The 21,013-nt window shown below is 39.2% G+C and overlaps 1 protein-coding gene across 2 annotated transcripts in view; it reads left to right on the top strand.

Moving 5' to 3' along the window:
- ZSWIM8 (zinc finger SWIM-type containing 8) overlaps positions 1 to 21,013 on the top strand; it is a 57,710-nt gene that overhangs the window by 12,989 nt on the left and 23,708 nt on the right. For both annotated transcript variants that reach the window (XM_027649360.1, XM_027649359.1), the window contains exons 2-8: positions 7,638 to 7,791; positions 8,952 to 9,046; positions 13,593 to 13,765; positions 15,470 to 15,577; positions 18,354 to 18,435; positions 20,201 to 20,321; positions 20,676 to 20,877. In XM_027649360.1, the coding sequence (XP_027505161.1) occupies positions 7,638 to 7,791; positions 8,952 to 9,046; positions 13,593 to 13,765; positions 15,470 to 15,577; positions 18,354 to 18,435; positions 20,201 to 20,321; positions 20,676 to 20,877 (935 nt within the window). The remainder of the gene's footprint in view (positions 1 to 7,637; positions 7,792 to 8,951; positions 9,047 to 13,592; positions 13,766 to 15,469; positions 15,578 to 18,353; positions 18,436 to 20,200; positions 20,322 to 20,675; positions 20,878 to 21,013) is intronic.

The raw sequence follows: 21,013 nt of genomic DNA, 5'->3' as shown, positions 1-21,013 counted from the left end.
AATAAAAACAAATAATCCTGATAGGTTTTTGTTGTTGTTTTTGGTTTTTTTTTTTTCTTTATCCTGTGAACAAATCAATGTACTAATGATTCATACTTTGTTCTCTGGAGCATTTTGCTGATTTGTTGATCACTTAGTTCTCCGTAGGGCTCTGTTTTCAGTTATTAACAAAAGTGTGTGTGTATATAAATATTTTTATTCTTGCGTGGTGAGAATATCATCCTGCCATAGAAGCCTATTGGAGAAAGCCATTTTAGAGATTTTCTTGTGGCTAACTGCCTGAAAAACTTGAGGGTTGCATTACACTGCCCTGTCGTTGCTGGTTTTGCTAGATCATCTGCTTAGTTAGGAGTATGTGAATGTTTTAAAAGTACAGAAACATTGAGAAAAAACAAAACCAAAGGAGCCCTGAAGTCAGAATGTTCCCTCCAGTCTGTTTTCTGAGCGAGCTTGATTAACAGTCAATCTGCAGCAGCATTTGTAGCATGCTGTCTCCATCACTTGATCCCTGTTCTTGTCTTGTCTAACCCTCTTGGTCTGTCACAACATGTGAAAAACTCACACAGATGAGTTCCACCAGAGGCTACTGTTCTCCATTTGTTGTTGCAGCTGGCTTTGTGAATGCTGAGGTGTTTTGCAGGGACTTGGTTTGGAGTGGGTAGCACCTAAAAAACAAATAGCTGAAACTTTATTATGACTTGGTACAACAAGTATTCCAGTGTCAAGGATTTGCTTATTTTCTTACGTTTGACACTCTTGAATGGTTGGGGCATCAGGAACCTGTATCTTCACATCAGTTTGCTTAATCTGTGAAAGAAAAATAAACTTCTACTTTTTAGCAATATTGTGGTTTGCTTGGTTTTCTTTACAAGGAACATTGGTGGTTTTTTCCCTTTGTATAAAATGGCATGGAGTTATTAGCTGAAGCAGGGGAATTGAAGACAGAGCTAATTGAAGACAGCTGGGAGTCAGCATTTGAATATTGCAGTGTGTCTTCAGCTTTTCAGGTGCTTCATTCTGCATGTGCTCAGGCTGGACCATGACTGGGTGCAGATGCAGCTCCCTGTGTCTGTTCAGCTGTCAGGTTCTGATGTTGCAGGGTCTTGGTTCAGTCTTGGGGTCTTCACCCCTTGGCTTGCCAGTTGGGTTTGTTCTCTTGTATTTGGAGCATGAAAGTTCATTCTTGGTGCCTGTTAAGTACTTGGCCTGTCTGCTGGGCTGCTGTAAGAGCCTGCAGCAGCTCCAGTTGGGCTGAAGCAATCTGTGATGTGGGTGTGTATGTGTTCACTTTGAACACCACTGAGACCAGCTGTGTGATTTGAAAAGATCATTTACAACCAAGAGAGTGATGATCTTTTGAAGGGAAATTAATTCTTAATTATAAGAATCAGAATACAGGCCTGACAGAGGGCATCTTGAAGTGAGTTTTTCTTTATTATCTAATGCACTTCATTAGTTAGTCTTCTCTTGGCATCTTTCTTTTGCTATGTGGCATAGCTTCGGAGCTGCTCCAGCAGTCCATCTGTGAGCCTATACAATGGAAGTTTCTCAGGCTGCTCAATTTAGTTGCACTCTTTTATCCCAAATCCTCTCTCCCCTAACTTTAACCCATTTTGATGTGGATCATTTAAAGGTAAATGCTTGTATTGTTTTAAGTGCTTATATGTTACCTCTCTCTTCTTTGTATGTTTAGAATTATGTTAGCTATTTCAGTTGCACTTTTTGTTAAGTATTTAGTTTCCTTCAGGAGCCTGGTGGTTGTGGTTCAGTACGTCATATGTTCCAAGTCTTACAGGCACAGAGTGGCTGCAATCTCTCTTCTAGTTAGGTGGAGAACTTTTCCTTTGCCTCTTTGAAAACAGCTGTCCTGTTTGTGACTGCATCATGAAGCTTACACATCAATGTGCTTAGTCTGATTTACTCCCAAGATTGTAATCCCAAGATTACTCAAGGATGCTCTTGATATTCCATCATTTCTATGTATTATGTACCAATGCATTATAGATCTGCTGTATTTTTTTATGAATGTTGTCTGCAGTTTGGGAGATTGTATAGTGGGTATTCGCTGCCCATCTCACAAGACTGTGCTTGAAAGGCACAAAGCAGCAAGTGAACACAGGTGTACCTGTACTGCTTACAGAGGCTGCAAGGATGTTAGTTCAACACTTATGAAGATGTTCTCTTTTTCTTCACTTTGTAAGCTGGGACCTACCTGGGCAAAATGTTAATGTGAGAGAAAACCAGCTGGTGGTGGTGTGTCTGTGACCCATTAAATCAGTTCTGCTTTTAATGACTCTTTGAAGTGAGAACTAAAGTTCATGTGGCTTGTGGATGGAGCCTTGAAAAGCATGGAAATGCTTTTCAGGGAAGAGAAAGTATTTTATTTTCAGACTTTTGTGAAAAGCTTCTGTTACATACCATGTGTCTTACCCTCAGTTCAGAGGTGGATTTTGGTTATTTTTATATACACGTGTTGCTTTTTATAGGATGCTGATTATATGGTAAAATGGAAGAAAAAGGAGTATGCATAATGGCCTAAATGCCTTGGATATAATTTATTTGAAATAATGAGTAAATATTTAATTAAAAGGCTCATGTTTTATTTTACGATGTTCACCTTGGGAAACTTCTTTAAAGTACACTCACAGCATTCATCTTCAAGTATTACAGATTTCAGGGCAAAGGTGAAGTTTTCTGATGTTTCTTGTCAAGTTTGAATCCTGAAAGAATATAATTCTCTGGCACATACCTCTTACAGACATCAACTCTGACAATAAATTTCTGAGGGGAAAAAAGAACAAGAGAATAAAGTAAAACCAACAGCAGAATTTTAGAAGGAAATGTACAGAAAACAGTAAGAAAACAAATATTTTTGAAGAGTTGGTTTAGGTATATTATGGTTAAATGTAGTGCTTGCTCTGCTTGCCCGCATATGAGAATTCTCTGCACATTTTGGTTTTAAAGGATATCAGAGAGACAATCACTGACTTAAGCCAAGGGGTATTTTACTGATAGGCACTTAAATAAAAAAAGCAGAAATTATTTAAGTGCATTCTACAGTAACAGGTTTATCTATCTACATGGAAAATTCTGTAAGAAGCAATGCAATGTTTACCATTTTTTAAATGAGGTTTGTAAAGCAGGTTTTATAACACCCCCCACGTCCCTCCTTTGCTGGTCAAGAATGCACTCTGCGTATTTCCCATTAGTTTTACTGTTCTTCTCATTTTAGCTTTGGATATCAGAGGTGCTTCACTTAATTTTCTTTATCTCGTTGTTCTGTGTGTAGTTGTATTACTTTGTTATGCTCTGTTACATTTAGGCCTGAAGCCAGCGGGAAGGGTGAGATGGGGACCAAAGCTGTAAACTTATCTGTAAAAAGATAATGCAACCTAACATGCCATTTTCCCAAAGGTATATATAGCAAAAGCACTGTCCTGTCTTTGCACTGTGTCTTATCTCTTGCTGTGAGATTGCTTCACTTGCACTTGTATTCATTCACTTGTACATATAGTTTATTTTTAAGAGTCATATGTCAAATGAGAGTAACTCAATGGAAATAACATGATTAGGTAACAGATATGTTCAGTGTTTAGCCCAGTTGTTTTTTCGTTGTTCTCTTTAATAACTTTGGTATTCTCGTGGCCCCTATTCTGCTGATTATTCAAGCAGTTTCTTCTCTATTTGTCTATCACGGTAACTCGGTTATTGTGTTGAAGGAATAATATGTTGAACATGATCTGTTTTTATCAATAATTGTCACCTGCAACTTAGTCCAGCCTACCCTGTATTAGGAATGGTTAAGCAATGGCAACACATGCATCTCTATGTCAGCAAGTCCTGCTGGCATAGGAGTTGTTTCCACTGGTGAGAATGCATGTTTGTGTGCATAGCTTGTGTTGGCTGTTTTAGGGTCAGGGTTTTTCATTATTGTTGTTTCACAGGAACAATTAGATCTATGTTAAAGTTTTAACTGTTATAAAATGGCTGTAAAAATCAAACCTGTAACTCACATAAAATAGTAGCAAAAAGGGCAGGATAGCCCTCATCAAAGCTGCGTGTTCTGTGTGGCAGTAAATAGATGAGGTAATTCAGAATTCAGAATGGTTGAGATATGCTTGATTCTGCTTCTTAGGCAGGAGATCTAGATTAGATGGCCTCTCAAAATCCCTTCCTGGCCTCGGTTTTGCTAGTCTTTTAACCTGTTAGTGGGAATTGTTTGAGGTTGCTTATGCTTTGCTTGTGACTTTATTCTTCCAGGACTTGAAATGTGTCCTTTGTTGTGCTTGGGTCATCATGTCTGCTTCTGAAGAACAAACAGTGATTCTTGCTAGTTTTGCTCCACAATTTAAAATTATCTTCTTCCTTGGGTAGATTCATTTTGTGTGTTTGTCAACTTTGTATTACATCTTTGATTTCAGTGCTGTATAATTTTTTTAATATTACGTTTGCATTCTTCTGTCCTATACCTGTCTTTGCTTTCTGAGCAACAGCTGAGATGGTTTCTCCTTTACATTTTAGCAGACTTCCTTTTTTTTTTTTTCTTCCTAACAGTATTTATTATAGAACCTGAGAATACCTTTTGTCTGTTTTATTGATTGTAACTTTTGATACAGGTGGGTATGAATCCACCAACCCTAGGTTTGTGTATTTAGAGATAAACTTTTGAATGGATCTCTCTCTGTTTAGGGCTCAAATGAGAGTATTCAAAGTCTAGTTTAAGCACCCAAGTAGGACTGTCCAGCTGACTTTACAAGAGGTCTAGTGGAAAAAGACCCTCTAATGCTCTGAGTGATACTCTAGATAAGGGTCTCACCTTTGTTTGCATAGAGGACAACCCCCTTGAAACTTAGGGCATTCAAACTTCTTAATTTTAGCATTTACATTATGTGCCAAGTTACCCACTGTGAATTCACTCACCCTTAAAGTAGGATTGAAAAATTGTTTTCTACTTCTCAGTTATTTTCTACTATTTTTTGCATGTTTCTTTCCTTGGAGAAAATTCAGGATTTTAAAAAGATGCATGATCTTATAGGTAAGATTATTGCTTTTTGGATTTTTTTTTTTTTTTTGTCCACCAGGTTTTACTGCTTTTGCCTTATTGTGAAGATGTCTAAGTTGTGTGCTCTGAATGTCTGACTGTGGGTTATGATATGCCAGATAATTGGCCACCTGTCTTCTGCTGATTACTACTGACACAGTACAGCTGATGAACCAGTTAATGAGTTCAGTGCAAAGGCAGCCTGTTACCTTAGTTCACAGTGTTTTACTGTGAAAATCAAGCTGGCTGACTTGTGCCAGGCTTGTGCTGGAACAGATGAGGAGGGCTCATGTTGTCTTCCCTCTTGGAAGAAATGTTTCCTCAGGAGAGGTAATTTCTGTATGACTTGTTCAAGTGTTTCTCCTGAGCTAGTTTAGTTAGCCTGAAAGAGAACAGCCACACTGTGTAATGGAGAGATTGGAGGATGATCACAATATTCGTACTACTACTCCTAGCAGTGGTACAGGTACTACTCTACTAGTACCATTGAGACTTAGATTGTATGTGTGTCCTTGTCCATCACAACAGTAAAGTAAAATAAGGTGTACTGATAAAATAATAAGCAGAATGTGTTTTTCTTTGCTGCTTTTTTGTCAGCTTAGTCTGTCTTCAGCATTTCTAATCTAACCTTCATACCCAGCACCAAATCCTTGTAAAAAGGCACATCATCCAAGCTGCAGGCTTACAGCTCTTAGAAAAATGTGCAGGTGTTTATCTCAGGACTGAAGTCTTTTTTGAGTCTTGTAATTTGTAGAGCTTGTTTAGGTGTAATCTCTTTTCTAGTACTGTGTATTGAAAGACTTGAATAAAGTACTTGTATACAAGAGGTGCACTTTAAACCACAAGAAATACCTCTCCTTTCATTGATCAGAGTAATTTCAAGTATGAAAGTGCCTCAGTTTGGGCTTTCTGTGGTATCTACTACTGTTGTAGCAGCAGGAATTATACTGAATTTAACTATGTTGCACTAATTAAAAACAATACTTTTTTTTTTAATGACTAATTAAAAATAGTACATTTCTTTAGTGACTTGATGAAAGCTTTACACCTGTTCTGGTTGTCAGAAGTGGAAATGAGATGACTTTTCTGCCAAAAAGTTTATCTGATAGCTGTAGGGAAAGGGGTGCTCCGTTTTTTCATTGTTCATTTTACAATCTGCTTCTCTCACATTTGTGAATGAGATTATAGCACTGTAAAACAGAGGCTGGGTCTATAACATAGAGTAGAAGTCACTGGTGATGGAAAAATAACCCTGATAATGAAAGGCTGACTCTATATGGGAGAAGGGAGTGCTGCCTAATGAGTCTAATTTCACTGCAATAATCATAAATGTGAATGTTTGAAAACTGTGTTTTCTTTCCATATTTATATAATCCTTCCTTTGACAGGTCTGCTCAGTACTGGGGGAGATGTTGGCTGCTTTGCTGTGTGCATGCACTTTCAAAGCCATCTCCTATCCTGTCTCTTTCCCAGCTGTTGGGACTGGAGGGTGTCTCTAGGCAGAGGGTGAGGAAGCGCTTACTGACATCAGGGCTTAAATTTTCCTTTGATGTGTTGCCTGGAGGCCGATGGGGACAGAAAGCCGAGGGCCAGATTGGTTTACATTCTGGCTTCCAGTGATGTTTTAGAAACTGGTTTGGGAGGCAAAGAGACATAACACTGAATATCTGAAACTGAATTAATAAGGCTCTTGGCAACAGGGTTTGGAAGATGGGGTGAGGGGGGTGGGGGAAACCAAGGCTGCTGTAGTGATGGATCAAGAAGTGATCTCAGTAAAATAGTGAGGTACTTGCAGATAAGACAAGTCTGGCATTTTGTGTAAGAGTAATGTGGGTCAGAGCAAAGCAGAAACATAAGGCTTCCATCACCTGATGATAAGCAATCTTCATCTGCACTTAAAAACATAAGAAGTGGAGTTAGTTTTGTAGAAAGGTGATGGTTAAATGTATTTCTATAAAGCTCTTGGTGCCTTCAGTTAGGATCCTTATGGGCTCACCACTGCATTAACCTGTGAATTCCTGGTTGCTTCTGTAAAGAACTTGGAATATAAAGACAGGTATCATATGAAAGGTGGGGGTGGTGAGGGGTATAAACCAACAAATACTAATTGAAATTAAAAACTTGTAAATAGGTGAATACTGAATGTCGACAAAAAAGTCAGTACTAAAGTTTCCTGGAGAACCTTTGCATTGCTTCTTATGCATATACACTGTAATAGTTCTTTGTGTAATCTCTTGGAATTCACAGGATGTTGCTGCCACATTCTAACAGAAGTGCATGAAAAATATTTGGTTACCTTAAGTCTTGTTAAACTGTGCCAGTTTTGTCAGGCAGCAAAGTTTGAGTCTGCTAGGCTAATGAAGCTCTTTTGGCCAAGGACTTTGTTTTTAGGAATGTGTGCCCCTGCCCTAAGGGGATGAAAATGAAGTTAAAGTTGAGAGGAAATTCTCCAGAAGATTTCTGTGCTGCCTTTTACTGTCAAAAATGGTCTTGAACTTGATGAGATAAGAGAGGAAGAGCTCCCTTTAGAGCTCTCTTTAGCCTCTCGTGGGTTTTGTCTGAGTGGTTCATTGCATTTTGTTTCTTGTCTTGCTAGATGGGCTGGTGATCCCATTGGTGGAACTGTCTGCAAAACAGGTTGCATTTCACATTCCATTCGAGGTGGTGGAGAAAGTTTATCCTCCAGTGCCTGAGCAACTGCAACTTCGAATCGCCTTCTGGAGTTTCCCAGAAAATGAGGAAGATATCAGGTAATGAATACTATTTCTGTTTTATTGATGCTTAAGAAAAGGTTCTGTTTGCTGGAGGAGAATTTTTGTCCATTTGATGTCCCATATATTTGGTGCTTCTGCAGTTCCTGTGTGCCTTTTGTAATTCATGGATAGTTTACTGTGTGATATGCTGTGATACTGGGTTTTATTTTGGGGTGAGCTGCCCTGCATATGTCCCAGGAAAAGCATGTACATGTCCAGGTTCTGTGTGGAAATTATAGCAGAATAAATGCACCCTTTAATTTGCCTAATGGTAACTAGTTTGTAGAGTTTTGTCCTTTTGTTAGTCTTACAAAATGATTGTTCCACTTTGAATCTGTTGCTGGAGTTAGAGCTTTAACTGGGCTCAGAAATTGCCATGGAGGGCTGGCTCAGTGTGCTCTGCAGGCCTTTTGTTGGTGTAATCAGGAGAACTGGAATTTCCTAAGTAGGTCTGTAGTCAGTGGATACAGTCAGATGACTGTATTTCTTATGTTTCCACATAATTTGTGTGAGTACAAAGTCAAAAACTCTGCGCTTTTAGATCTTTTTCCAAACTTTACTGAAGCTTTTATACTATAGAAGGCCTATCGATGTGACTGTGCATTCAGAATTTTGTTGCAAAGTAGTGATATTATACTCTTTTAGAAAGAATCCTCCTGAAAGTTCTTGGATACATTTGCCTAAAGTTCTGGTGTCAGATGGGGGGGTAATGCCAGAAGTGCTGATGTAAGATCACCTGTGAGGGAACAGAGCCAGCCAGCTGGTTGTATATGCTCATTATTCTGATGAGCACAGGTGTAAAAAATACTCACATGAGCACTCAGGTAATTAACTAGAAGGAGTTTTTACTGTGGCTTGCTAACATTAGACCTTGAATTATACTGTGTATAAAATCTTGATTTTAGTCTAGGAATGAGTTTGTATTTCAGAGCCTTGGGTTGTAATTCCTAAAAATGCCAGTGGCTTTTACACAAAGCTAGTTAAGAAGAGACTAATGATTTTTGTGGTTGAATTGTAATGTGGAAATGGCAGAAGAAAACTGGACTTCATATTAAAGATAGTAAGGATTTTTCAAAAGACATGTCAGCAAAAAGGATAATACTATGAAGTTTCTCAAAACCAGACCTACCCTGACATGTTATGTTTCTCTCTCGCAGATTGTACTCCTGTTTGGCAAATGGCAGTGCAGATGAGTTCCAGCGAGGGGAGCAGCTGTTCCGGGTGAGGGCTGTCAAAGACCCTCTCCAGATAGGTAAGAACAGTGCAACTCCACGTCTCTAGATACTTCAGATTCCCAAAATCATATCTGCAATGGGACAGCAGTGCTTTGATTGTGTCTCAAAACAAGTTTTTCTGGCATCCCAGCTTAAACTCCCTGCCAAATGTATTCTTTGTAATGTCTTGAGCTAAATGCTGTGTTTATTTTGGCCTCAATCAGCTCAGCTGTGAAACTCACTGAAAGGCGAGGAATATTGTGAGAGATCCATAATCTGCATTTTGCAAAAAACTACATAGGAAGCCTTTGTCTCCATAATGCTTAAATTCCTCATTCTTAAAGAGATCTTGACTTTCTGTTTGTCTGATCAAATCAGTGCCTTGCCTAAAGTGCAGGTATGGCACAGAGGAGGTTTGCAAGGTTTAATTACTCTTGCAGCAAAAGAGTTGTATTAATAGTACAGTTACTCAATGTAGTATTTTGGCAGGCGGAAATCCCTGTTGTTGGACAGTGGGTTTATAGCTTCTCCTACCTTATCTTGTTCTTTTTATGTTTTATGGCTATAGAAGCTAATCTTATCTTATAGAAAGAATTGGACTCAGGATTTTTCATTAAATCCTTTGAAGCAATGAAGAACATTGAGCTAGCGTTTTCAGTGGCAGCTGTTTGACAGGAAGGCGTTATGTGAAATAAAGATACTAGTATATCAAGGTGGGCCATGTCAGTCCAATCAGATTTTTTTTCTGCAAATGTAAGCTTCAGAATTAAAATATTAGTTGGTGTGTGAGAACTGAGCCTGGTTGTAATAAGAAAAATGATAATATTAAAAACTGTATAATGTTAAGGAGGAAATTTAGGAAATTTCCTATATTTTCCTGTGATGAGTGAGAGGGACTTCTATGAGCCTGTTCACTTAATAGCACCAGTAACATTTAAACCTCAGTGATCAGTGAAATGAATAAATTTAGGTAAAGAACCCTCAGAAAGGGAATGAAAGGGACACGTACTATAAAGTTTTGGGGACAAAAAAAAGAGAAGGAGATAGCCATTAAGATATGCAAATCTCAAGAGACTGATAAACTGTTACCTGAATATAGGGTAAAGCATCTGAAAGGATTTTACCTGGTCTAGTGTCTACTGTAACAATAGTAGCAGGAATTCTTGGGTATGGAATTGATTCCTCATACTAAAGATTCAGTTGTCAGTGAGACCAGATAATAGTTTTGGAACATCAACATCAGTTTGGAAATTGAGCAAAATAGAATTAAACTGATTTTTGGTGGCATTCATAATCTCCCAATGTCAGGACTGAAATGCTGAGAGAGGCCTTTAAGGCATCTGCTAAACTTCAGGAAGCCAAATGTTTGAGAAAGAGAAAATGAGTTAAAATGTAGCTGGCTGAAAATCAGTAATTCCTGGGACTTCCACAGTGGAAAAGAGCAGAATATTTAATAGACAGTAATAAGACTGTGGTCAGAACTTGTTTCAGTAATACCTGAGAAAGGTGAGGAGGTGTAAAGCAATGTAAATGAACAAAGGCTGGGAATATTAATGCAAAACCTGTGCTTGGGGGAGGAGGAGGAGGAGGGAAAAAGAGGAGGTGGTGAGTGATACAAGGGAGAAAGTTCTCAAGTACACATACAGCAACTGGGCTTCTTGGCAAAGGATTATGTGTGTGGAAGGGAAGGAAGCAACTTCGTTTAAACAGGAACATTCTTCCTCCTTAGTAAAGGAACTGTATCTAATGAAAGGTGGGGTTTTTTTTCCATGAATAGCAGCTCAGAAGCACAGGTGGGGTGGATATATTTTCAATGATTTTAAAGTGTGTGGTTGCAGTTTTGAGTTTCATATACTGACAAAGGGGAAAAGAAACACAGGAAATGAAGCAGCCCTTGAGATGAGATTTGATTTGGAGGGGGATTGAGCAGTACATTGTGATATTGTGATCAATAGGACAAAGCTTGACATGTGTTTTATGCTCTTTTTCTCCCATTTCCCTTTTTGCAGTTTAAGATTATTTTTTAAACATAAGTGATTAATCATAGGCATTTTGTTCATATGCATATCCATATCTGTAATTTCTGAACAGTAGTACCTCTTCACTACATTCCAAACCCGTGCTTTTTTACAGTGTTTTTTTGTATGTACACATAGAATTGACTTTTATAGACTTTCTACTGCATGTTCACTTTGTAGCAGCCACATACCCACGTGGTTGCACTGGAGACATTATTGCTGTTTGATAACAGGTGTGTTGTAGATTTCAGGGACTTTTTTTCAAGGCCATGGAGCAGGTGATCTTGAGTGCCATCACACTGCACATGGAGAACACCGGGGGATCAGGCCCAGCCAGCCTGGGTTTATGAAAGGCAGGTCCTACCTGATGAACCTGATCTCCTGTAACAAGGTGACCTGCTTAGTGGATGAAGGAAAGGCTGTGCATGTTGTTTACCTGGACTTTAGTAAAGCCTCTGACACTGTCTCCAACAGCATTCTCTTGGAGAGACTGAATGCTCATGGCTTGAATGGGTACACTGTTTACTGGGTAAAAACTGTCTGGAGGGGAGTTGTACCAGGGGTGGTTTAGATTGGATATTATGAAAAATTTCTTCACTGAAAGGGTGGTCAGGCCTTGGAACAAGCTGTCCAGGGAAGCGATGGAGTCATCATCCCTGGAAGCATTAAAAAAACACACCGGTGTAGCACTTGGAGACATGGTTTAAGGGTGAACGTGGTACTGCCAGATTAACACTTGGAGTCAGGGATCTTAGAGGTCTTTTCCAACCTCAAAGATTCTGTGATTTTTTTAATTTTTCCTGGTAAAAGAAACCCTTAGTTATAATTCAGATATCTGTCCTCTTGTCGTTTCCTGTGTCATCCTGTAAACATCCATTAGCAGTGAGAGTGTCAGACGGGTTCATCAAGCTACAGATTGAGTTGAAGCTTGTGATATGTCATGCAAAAGCCCTTAAATTTTGTCACTTTTTATAAGTGTTCTTCCGTCGTTGCATTATCAGTTAACTGTCTTCATACACAAAAAAGAATGTCATGGTAGGAGCTTGATAAGAACGTACAACTGTGATCTAGCCTTCTCTAAGACCTTGTGAATGCTTATTTTTTGCAGTGAAACAGAATTGCTGCGATTCCACCTTGTGAAATGCTTAATTTGCTTATGTGAAAATCAGGGCATTAGTCTGAAATGCTTTTAGTATAACAGAAGGACTAGCTGAAATGTTTGGGTTGTATTATCCAAGCGTGGAACATAAATTCGAACTGTATCGAGTAATAGGCAGTGCAGTAATTTTGTGTGAATGCCTTCTTTTGTTTTGATTCTGTTCCAATTGCTAAAATGGCTGAAGAATTTGGGTGGCATTATGTGTACTAATCAAAATAATCACCTGCATCAGGAAGAGGATTTGAATTCTGGTGAACAGGAGAGATAGAAAGGTTAAGCAAGGTAAGAGCAAGTTTGTGTTGGTACGGGGATCATATTTTGAGGAGGAAATGATGCACATTATTTAAAATGGAATTAATTTAGTATGTCACGTGCACTCCTGAACACTATCAGTATTACGATCTCACAATATGATTATAAAAACTTAGTAGTGTGGAATTATAATGTGCTTCCTTGTCCTGACGATGGAGAAACTATTTCAATCAGCTATCCCAAGCCATGTTTTCACTTAAGGTAGACTGTTGGAATGAAGTTTGCTTATGACTTTGATACTGATGCCTTTTTCTGCTCGTATGTGTGCTCCTGAATGAGTGTTGTCTCTGCAGGAAGCTGCGTTATGAGTGCAACTGCTATGCACTGTATGTGAGTTTACACAAAGCTAAGCCTTGTTCAAGTCCTTTGTCATCCTGCTGGAGATGAGATCCATAATTTATTCATTTATGATCACTGATTAATGTGGCTGGATTCATTCAAGTGTTATTTCTGAAATTTCCTTTTCCATTGATTTTAGTCTAAGCAAGAGGGGTTTTCTGTTTTCTGAGTAGATGATTTATAAACATGGGATATTAAGAAAATTGCAATGAGGTGCATAATTTATGAGAAATGGGTAGTTTCTGAAGCCACAAAGTGAAACTAAGTGTTCAGGTTAAGTGCTGCCTTCTTTAGTTAACTACAAAATTGTGGAAGTTGATTGACTTGGAAATAATTCTGAACCTGTTCGAAAATAACGCCTGTTCTGCACTGTTGCCAGAGTTAGCACAGAAGTCACGCCTAAAATATGTACAGTCTAGCTTTGACTCTGTGAACAAAACCCAACACTTTTCAGTGATGGCTTTATCCAGTTCTGCTTTTCTCTGTTAAATAATAATAGAAATAAATAAATTAATGTATTAAAAACTGGTATTTTGGAACCTCTTATAACACATTATGCTTCTATACTAAGATTCAGCCGTAGCTGTTTGGGAAGAAACAAGTGCTGGAAACTCTAGATCCATGTCCATCTGTATATGGATGTTGTTGCTAGACGTGTTGTTTGAATGTTTAAATGGCATATACCTAAATTTCCGTGCTAGCTCAATCTGTTTCCCAAGTACCCAAAGAGTAACTCTGGGCTTTTGAATTTTACAGGTTTCCATCTGAGTGCCACTGTGGTGCCCCCGCAGATGGTGCCGCCCAAGGGCGCGTACAACGTGGCAGTGATGTTTGACCGGTGCCGGATCACGTCGTGCAGCTGCACCTGCGGGGCCGGGGCCAAGTGGTGTGCTCACGTCGTGGCGCTCTGCCTCTTCCGCATCCACAACGTAGGCCTGGGAACACGGTTCTGCTCTCCCCCGGCACCTTCTCTGAGTCTCTCCTCAGTACAGCTTTATGCAACACACATTCTCTTTAGGAAAGCTGTTTTTGGCACTCCTTTTGGTTACAGATTGTGTAAATATGCGCTCACAGTTGTGGTCTGCAGAGTGAATTGTCTGAGGCTCTAAACTGCAGAGCGTCCTTTGATAATGTGCAGATTGCTTTTTGGCCCCTTCCTGTTTCTCATTTAAGTGCTAGAATTACTCAGTCCTTCTTCATCTCTGCAAGGAGTGAAAGGTCACCAATAGTTAGTCTTTTAAAAAAAGTGTTTGTAAGTATGGGATTTGAAAGCTCGCTCTTTACGTTGTTTGATCAGAGTGCAGAAGGAAAGTAATTTTCATCACTGTTGGCCTTTGTGTTCACTGGCTCATTTTAACACATACTGGCAGGTAAGTGTAATTTTGACTTGTAGATTTCAAGCAGTCAGTTAAGTTTATGTTAGGTTTTTATTTGACCACTTTTATTCTGTGTGGCCTTCTATAGAGCAAAAAGTAGGCATTTTATACCCCAACCAAATTCAATTGAAAATGTGTAGAATCAACGTGAAATACACCACTTGAGGGTTCAATCTTGCATACAGTTTAATTTCCTCTGTCTTAAGGAAGGATTAAGCTTTGGTGATTGAAAGGAACAGATTTTCTGCTGTCACAGAACATTTTATAGCTAACATGCTATAAAACTCCAGATTCTTAAATAAGTGCTAATAACCTGCTGAAGCTTGTTAATATTTCACAATGGACAATTGTAATTGGCTTAAATTGATAGTCTTGTGAAATCATCAGAATATCAGTATGCTTTCTGTACTTAGGACTAGAGAGTTGGCAAAAAAATGGGTTCTGCTTTGAATTATTAGTTTGAGTTTTAAAAGGTGGGTATGGAGAGTGATGATAGAAAACAAGTTTTCATTTATATTATTTACAGTTGGGAAGTTTGGACCCTGTGTAAGAAAAAAATCATTCTTTTCCTTCCAATCCTTTCTTTACCTGAAAAATGATAGTGAAAGGATTTCCATGTTTGCATAAACTCCCTGCTGACACTAGCAATTTAAGAGCCATGGTATATTGCTCTATGTAGACAAGACAATATCAGAAATATCTTTATTATCAAACTACTCTTGCCTGTTTACAGTTTAAATTTTAAATAGGGCATTTTTGTTCTATAAAGTGAAAAAGAAAGAAACTAGTGATGGTGTTTTTTTTAATCTAAGTTGTTTTTAGATATGGGAAGAGATCGATTTTAATACTGAATTAAAAAAATGAGGTGGTTGTGATTCTGTGAAACAGTCTACGACAGAGCTGGTTGGTTTGCCAGAAGCTTAAGGAATAATGTCCTATTTTAGAGGTTTGTTTGTGAAATCTCTGCCAGTATTTGTGCAATTGCTAGCAACAACAGATCTTAAGCACAGCTGTTAAAGCAGTTTCCTTGAAAAAAAAACCTCTTAAAAACAGCTTCTATGAAGCCAAAACAGCTTGTTTGCATCTTATCTGCAACACACCACTTAATTTCAGAGAGAAAAAAAAAATTGGCCATCAAGACCAAGCATGATATGCATCAACATAGCTACTGTTCATGGCACTTTATCCTTTTGGTGGACACAGCTTTGTTAAGTCTACCCTGTTAATGGTGGTTTGTATCTCCTTTTCTTTCTTCAGGCATCTGCAGTATGCTTACGAGCACCTGTTTCTGAGTCTTTGTCTCGACTACAAAGAGACCAATTGCAAAAATTTGCTCAGTACCTAATCAGTGAACTTCCACAACAGGTAAGTGGAGACAATTGATGTGACTGAATTTTTGTTAAATTCAGTTATCTTTATTCTGGGTCAATTTGTATGATGTCTTTTGTTGCAAGATAACCAGTCATGCTATTCAGTTTGAGCTGCTGGGAAGGCATTCAATTCTTACTCTTTTCAGGTTTGCTGTTCTGTTATTTGACAATTGTCTGTTGCCAAGTAAAAGATTAGAAGTGTCTTAAAAGGACAGAGTGGTGGCTATTCATATCAGCATGAATATGTGCTGAGCTTGTGGAAGATCAAACACAATAAATAAATGCATGATCTTGGAAAACTTAGGTCAGCCCTAATCAGGTTGTTTCTTTTTTTTGTGTATTTGATTAGCTAAATGGAGAAGACTGCCCAGGGAAGGTATTGTATATGTCTTAAGTGGGCACTTTCTAATGCACCCAACTGGTGACCTTTCGACTTCCCCCAATGTGACTTCTTGGTGATTCGTAGGAATCATTTGGAAAGTAATGGACATGAACTCTTGTTTGTCAAAGGCAAAGTCTGCTGTCTTATTCCTTAAATATCTGTGTTGTTCAAGGTCAGGTCATTAATATCATCTGCCTAAAATGTTTGCACAAAATGCACAGGAATACCTAAGTGATTGTGAAATGTCTGCTTTAAAAATGTAAGGGCTTGGCAACTTTTTAATGCTAAGTTCAACTAAAGGAGATTGAGAAAAACTGACCTGCATGGGTATCTGTCACATTTCAGTAGTGCATTCATAATGCACTCCTCTTAAGTAGGAGTTAGATTACTGTCAGCATGTGCCTAAAATTCATATTATGGTGCTGTGCTTGGGACACTAAGACATTCTATTGCTAAAATGTCCTCTAAATTTCCTACAGAAATACTAATCTTCTTATGAGAAGAAACAGAGGAATCGTGTGATATGAAACTGAAATAAAAATACTGCTTTTTTGTTGCTGAGAGATGAGCACCAACAGCATGTGCTTTTTGCTGCATTATGTAACGGGCAAAGCTTTTCTTCTCTCGATAAAGACTCTGACCTTAATGTCACATAGTCTAGTGCTTAATGGAGGAGAGCTCTGAAAGGCTAGTAGTGGTGGTAGCTGTTTCCTGAATGGCATGTCAATAGTTTGCTTTCAGATATTTTGTGTCTGCTCCTTTCTGCAAGGTTTATTTTTCCTTTGGTCATGTGTACCAACTGTGCACCAGGAACATCTGAATTAATTAATTATTGCTATTTGCCACATAATCTGGTGGATGCTGCCCAACAGAAAAGTTTGGGGTTTATTGGCAGATATGTCTCAACCTGTGTTGTGTAATTCCTTTGAAAAAGGCGAGGCACACCCCAAAACTCTTCCAACAGTCTTATTCCCCATCTTCAAGATTTCTAGGTGGAGATAGATACTCTGATACCTTGGGACACCATATTTTGACTACGTGATGTAGAATTAAAGTAGGCTGTACACATGATTCTATTTTATCTTTATTTCCAGTTTGTGAACATCGTACGGTAATATAATGCTGAATTACTTTCAAGTGTAGGGGGATGGTAGTCTGTAGAAATGCAACTAGGTAAGATGTTTTTCAAAATCTCTGTAGAAAGTGTTTAGTGTAGCTATGAAAATGACAGTGATTCTGAGCAACTTACCTAGTTCTTTGCCCAAAAGCTGTTTCCCCTTATGAAGCCAGTACTCCTATTCCTATTAAATATGAAAATCTTGGCAAAAAGGCCTGAAGGAGAGTCACTGCAGGTCGCTGATACTTCAGCCTTAAGGTGTGATATTGCCTAGACCTGTGACTTTTCTGCTTTGTGGTGACTTAAAATATGTAGTAGTGGAAAAAAGGTACAAGAATAGCTTAATACTGAGTGTGTTTCTTCAGGTGATTAAAATGTAAAATATCCTTCTGAAGCATTTTTATCTTCTATGTGTTTGAGATGGATCTGTATTATTTGCAAATATAGGTCACTTGCTTTACCTCAGCTGATGTGTGGAGAGAGGTGAGGGTTGTTAGATATTCTTTTCCAAGTCATTTAAATCCAAACTATATGGATTAAAAATTTACCTGTTGTAACTGTACATGCTAAAGGCTAAATGGATCTACAGGTTCAGCCCAGATCTAGTCTGGGAAAAATCTCTTTCTATTGTGTGTTTTTCTTTCAAGAACAGCATGTTAACGGTTTTACAGTCAGGTGTGAGCCTCCTCTGCTTATGCTCTGAGCTGTCCAGAAGCTGTGATTAGTTTAGTGCTGAAATTGCATTAGCTTATTGTTGAGTCCCTTTGCTAACAGGATGGTAAATAAGCTAAAGTCTGCCCAAAAAGTTATGTGTGGATGTATTTTATAGTTTGGTCCCTTGCTCCCATTAGCTTGGGTTTTAGAGAAATGATTTAGGAACAAGAAATAAAGAACTTTCTAAGTGCAGGAAAACGGTGACCTTGACAGCAGTGACTTCCCTACCTACTTCTCAAAATTAGCTACAGTATCATTCTTTGTGGGCTCTTATTCCTCAAGAAATGAGAAAGGAGCTAATAATCTGTGACGCTTTTGTTTGCTTAAGAGTGTGACTGCAGAAAGTGAGCGGTGCATAGGTCTTGGCTTTGAGAAAGGAGAGGTGTGACAGCTGGTTGCCATCGTGTGATCTTTAGCACCCTCTGTCGTCCTTTCTGAAAACGTAGCACCGTGTATTCGATACTTCTGAAATTACCTGAGTGATCAGTAATGATCTTTAGCTGGGTGTATCAAGATAAGAAATACTGTGTATATTGAAAGTCTACTTCGTGTTTTCAGATTCTTCCAACAGCTCAGCGCTTGCTGGATGAGCTGCTGTCTTCTCAGTCTACTGCCATCAACACAGTGTGTGGAGCCCCAGGTAACTAATGTGTTTTATTTCAGTAATCTGTGTTACAGATTACTGTGGATGTATTTCCACTACTTCAGGTTTCTGAACTGATCTGTTACCTTGTAGCTTGAATTGCAGGTGAAGATGAAGGAAAAGGGATGAGTATAGGCAATTGCTGGTGTAATGGATGCCTCAGAATGTTGGCAGAGGAAGGGAGCATCAGGCAATGCACCTTTCTAACAAAGTGTTTTTCTTTATAATTCGGTATTAATTATAGACCCCTGGAAATGCTGATTGGAGGGGACCTTTCCAAGTTCCTACTTGAAACAGGACTATTTGCAACACCAGTTTGGGTTAGCTGTGACTTGGGCTAGTTTAGCTAAGTCTTGGTTACCAGAGATATTAGAGTATTCCTGTTTTAGTGCTGCATTACTCTTTTGGTCAAGAATTTTTTCCTAGTGTCCTGTATGAATACCCTTTTTTTACCCTCTTCTAATACAAAGAAGAGTTTATCTGCATTATGTTTTTATTAATGATCACTCTGACCCTCTCTATTTTAGATGAAATTAACCCATCTTCCTCAGTCTGATCTCATAGGTCATGTGCTCTGTGCCCCCAACTATCTTGATACCCCTTTCACTAGATCACAGAATCAGTGAAGTTGGAAAAGACTCAGATCATCGAGTCCAACCTCTAAAGAAACATCACCTTGTCAACTAGGCCATGGCACTAAGTGCCATGTGCAGTCTTTTCTTAAACACCTTCAGGGGCAGTGACTCCATCTTCCTGGACAACCCATTCCAATGGTTAATCACTCTTTCTGTGAAGAAATTCCTAATGTCCAACCTAAACCTCACCTAGTGCAGCTTGTGGCTGTGTCCTCTTATCCTGTCGCTGGTTGCCTGAGAGAAGAGGCCAACCCTCACCTGGCTACAACCTCCTTTCAGGTAGTTGTAGAGAGTGATAGGATCTCCCCTGAGCTTCCTCTTCTCTCGGCTAAACAACCCCAGCTCCCTCAGTTGCTCCTCATTGGACTTACCCTATGCACCATCCCCCAGATCTGTTGCCCATCTCTGGACTAACTCCAGCACCACAATGTCTTTCCTGAACTAAGGGGCCCAGAACTGGACACAGTACTCAAGGTGCAGCCTCACCAGTGCCAAGTACAGGGGGACAATCACTACCCTACACTGTCTGGTTTCTCAGCATCATTTCTGTACTGGGAAACCCAAAAATGGATGCAATATCCCAGATATAACTTGACCAGTGCCAGGTAGAGGGGATGAACTGAGTTCCTTAAGTCTGCTAGCTGTGCTTTTCTTAATGTAGCCCAGTTTGCAGATCTTTTTTTCTGTTTTGTGTTTTCAGTTAAAGTGTGCCATTGATTTTTGTTGAGGTTGGCACCTACCATAATCACCAAACCCTATCAGCTACTCAGCCATTTAGTTTTCCATCTGTACTGATGCATGGGGTTTTCTGTCCCAGATACAGAAGTGTACATTTTTCTCAATGAACTTGGTGAGGGTTCTGTTGGCGCAGTCCATGAATTTCTCCTGATCTCACAGGTTGTAGTGCTGCCTTTCAGCATGCCAGACATATCTCCTAATTTAGCGTTGTCAGCGCTGAAGGTAATGTTATGGTAGCATTTTAAGGTAATTCTGAGTTGGGTGTTCAGCAACAGGTGAAATAAACTGAGTAGCACTGCCTGTGTACTCCCTGTAGACTCCATAGTTGAACATACAGAGTGAAATATATTCAAAGCCTGCAAACTGTACCTGTGTTTTTCTTTTGTAAGATCCCACTGCTGGACCCTCTGCATCAGATCAAAGCACCTGGTACTTAGATGAATCTACTCTGAGTGACAACATAAAGAAAACCCTTCATAAATTCTGTGGACCCTCTCCTGTCGTTTTCAGGTAAACTGTTTCCTATTAAAGGGAAAACGTGATATTCATGTAATCTGTAAGCTCCATTCACCATATAGCCTGTAGGCTTATGTGATGCCTTGGACCGAAGGATCCTCAGTTTCACAGTCACTCTTCTGGACTTCGTAGCTTGTCTAGTGTTATTTCAGTAGAACAGACTGTATTTGCACAATATTTTGCTTGTGTGGTGTTCTTAGGCTCATTATGCATTCAGTCTTTTAGGTTATGCATGTCTGTCCCATCAGAGGGGCAAATATATTTCTGCATGTAGACTATACTCAGGATTTTATATGATCGTGCTTGATTTAATTTTTTCTCATCCTTGTTCTTCTGTTTTACCTACAGTGATGTGAATTCAATGTATCTGTCTTCCACGGAGCCACCAGCTGCTGCTGAGTGGGCCTGTCTCCTGCGTCCCCTGCGAGGAAGAGAACCTGAAGGAATCTGGAACTTGCTTTCCATTGTGCGGGAGATGTTTAAGAGACGGGATAGCAATGCAGCTCCTTTGCTGGAGATTCTGACTGACCAGTGTCTCAACTATGAGCAGGTATTCAAACCTCTTTGCTGTGGAGCAGGGGGAAATTCTGAGGAACCAGAGCAGAGCCAGTGACTGGTGTGCTATGCGTCTATACAGTCGAATACAATTCTTTTAATAGTCTGTATGCATTATGGGCATGTGCTTC

Source organism: Corapipo altera, unplaced genomic scaffold (genome assembly GCF_003945725.1).
Source record: "Corapipo altera isolate COAL_440 unplaced genomic scaffold, ASM394572v1 53, whole genome shotgun sequence".
In the NCBI taxonomy this organism is placed as follows: Eukaryota; Metazoa; Chordata; class Aves; order Passeriformes; family Pipridae; genus Corapipo; species Corapipo altera.
Note: the sequence above shows the minus strand (reverse complement) of the source record. Positions and strands in the feature narration are given on the sequence as shown.